This window comes from Penaeus monodon, chromosome 41 (assembly GCF_015228065.2).
Source record: "Penaeus monodon isolate SGIC_2016 chromosome 41, NSTDA_Pmon_1, whole genome shotgun sequence".
Taxonomy (NCBI): Eukaryota; Metazoa; Arthropoda; class Malacostraca; order Decapoda; family Penaeidae; genus Penaeus; species Penaeus monodon.
Window position 1 is genome coordinate 10606611 of NC_051426.1, and position 2500 is coordinate 10609110.

A 2500-nucleotide genomic window follows, 5' to 3' on the forward strand; every position below is an offset into this window, starting at 1 on the left:
CAGAACTAAAGTAATATACAGTAATAAAATAACTACTGAACTAAATAACTGCTCAACTAAGCAAAACAACAAAATAACTACTGAACTAAAGCAATCAATTTACCATTTAACCTTTTTTTGCCTCACAACTAAATATCTACTGAACTAAAGTATTTTCCTCCTCCACCTCTCTCACCTGTCCGGGTTCTCCGCAGCCTGAGGGTGTTCAAGCGTCGTGTAGGCGGCTGAATGCTTGGGAAACCGCCACAGTTCCATTCCCTCGGCCCTTATTCGTCGGTACATGTCGTCGTCTTCAGCCCCCCAGCCGTAGTACCGGTTGCTCCATCCGTTGACCTTCCGCACCTGCCACTCCGTCATGAGGCACGAGCAGCCGATGTGCTGGGCGAAGACGCTGGGGTAGGAAGGGGCAGGAGGTAGGAGGTGGATGAGGAGGGAGGGAGTGTGGGTTGAAGGGAGAGTGGGTGGAAGGGAGGGGAGGATATGGGGAAGATAGTGGTTTGGAGGGGTGGTGGGTAATTAGGGAGGGAGAGTGGGTTGGATGGGGGGTGAGTAAATGGGGAGGGAGAGTGGGTTGAAGGGAAGGTGAGGAGGGAGAGTTGGTGGAGAGAAAGGTCGGAAAGTCGAGAGGGATAGCGGGCGGAAGGGAAATGGGGAGGAAGAATCGGATGAAGAGGAGTGGAAAGACGGGGAGAGACAGTGAGTTGGTAGGGAGTGGGAGAGAGAGTGGGTGAAAGTTGGCGGGATGACAGGGATGATAGAAGGAGAAGGACAAAGGGCAAGAAGGAGGAGGGAGATGGAAAGGAAGGCAAAGGAGTGGAGGGAGGATGGAAAGAGGAGGGGAGGGTGGATGACGGAACGGGAGAGGGATGGGTAACGGGAGAGTGAATGGATGGAAGGGAATGTAGAGAAAGGCAGAAGGAATAAAGGTAAGAAGAGGAATAAAGGAAGGAATGGCGGGAGGAAGTGAGGATGAGAGAGTGGATTGGTGAAGGGAGTGAAAAGGGTGTAAAAATATTGGAAGGAAAGGTGGGTGGAAGGGCAAAGGGGAGGAATGGAAGGCGAGAGGTTTTGGAGGGGAGGAAGGGTAGAAGAGAGAGAGAGAGAATCAGGCAAATTATGTAACGCACATAATGATTATCATACATTTGAAGGAGGGATTATAACGATGATAAAGCACTCATCACATGAAACGAGAAGTACGCTTCAAGAAAACAGTGAACTACGAGTTTTACCATTAATTAAAGCAAATATGAAATGACTTACTTGAACCGCAATATCTCATTTCAACTCACGTATAGTTAAACCTGGAGACTGAGGACCCGAGGTGGCGAGGCTGGTCGGCGCAGTAGTAAAAGTTGTGGTCGTCTTCAGATAGGCAGTCGATGTCCTGGAAAGCGTAGCAGTCGTGGGGCCCGTACTTGAGGGCGAGAGCGAAGCCCACGTTGAACACCTTCGCCTTGTTGAAGCGTTTCCCCGCTTCAGTAGTAAGGGTATGGGCAGGCGGGGGTTAATAACCAATATGCAGGAATGTTACGCATATGTACGTGAACGTACGTGGACATGCATACACATATAAACACATTCCATACACATTCTCTCTCCCTCTCTCTCTCCCTCTCTCTCTCCCTCTCTCTCTCCCTCTCTCCCTCTCTCTCTCCCTCCTCTCTCCCTCCTCTCTCTCTCCTCTCTCTCTCCCTCTCTCTCCCTCACTCTCCCTCCTCTCTCTCTCTCTCTCTCTCTCTCTCTCTCTCTCTCTCTCTCTCTCTCTCTCTGCCTCTCTCCTTTCACACACACACACACACACACACACACACACACACACACACACACACACACACACACACACACACACACACACACACACACACACACACACACACACACACACACACACACACACACACACACACACACAACAAAGAAAGACTTACGTATTTGTTCAACGATGTAGATGGTGTAATTGACCAATTGGCGCTGAAGAATTGGGTGGATATTGTTAAGGAACGGACCCATCTGTGAAGAGGGGGGGGAGAGGCAAAAGAAGGAAATGTCTAAATTGTCTGATGACTTATGTCATTTTGCATTGGCTGACCAGTCATAACACGATCACCATCATAACTTACAACATTATTTTTCAGAGCTTTCCTGTGTTATTAATATCACCAAATTATAATCACATAAGTATTATCAAAATTCACAATGCCACTTGACAAAAATTACAACACGTAAATCCAATAATTTCTATTCTAATAATCTTAATTCTAATGCGGATTAACTCTCGGTCACATCTGCCGATTTGCAAAGTTACTCCTCTCTCTTCATCATTATTAATCATTCTTATTTTACTCACCATTTGTTATTCATTCGAAACGAGCATCTCTTTCGCCATGTGAAACCACACATTCTCACCCATCGTAATTTTTACCATCAATTCTCACCATTGATTCTCGGTCCCGATAAGGCACGATAATGGCCACACTCCAAATAGGGCTGCAGTGTT

The 2500-nt window shown here is 47.3% G+C and overlaps 1 protein-coding gene across 1 annotated transcript in view; it reads right to left on the reverse strand.

Annotated features, from left to right (window-relative positions):
- The window catches only part of LOC119598258 (beta-1,4-N-acetylgalactosaminyltransferase bre-4-like), an 11660-nt gene that overhangs the window by 1385 nt on the left and 7775 nt on the right, over positions 1–2500 (reverse strand). Inside the window, exons 3-6 of the mRNA XM_037947907.1 lie at positions 2439–2500; positions 1932–2013; positions 1293–1476; positions 176–391 (exon numbers count right to left, since the gene is read on the reverse strand). The exon at positions 2439–2500 is cut by the window's right edge and continues 90 nt beyond it. Of these exons, the coding sequence (XP_037803835.1) occupies positions 176–391; positions 1293–1476; positions 1932–2013; positions 2439–2500 (544 nt within the window). The remainder of the gene's footprint in view (positions 1–175; positions 392–1292; positions 1477–1931; positions 2014–2438) is intronic.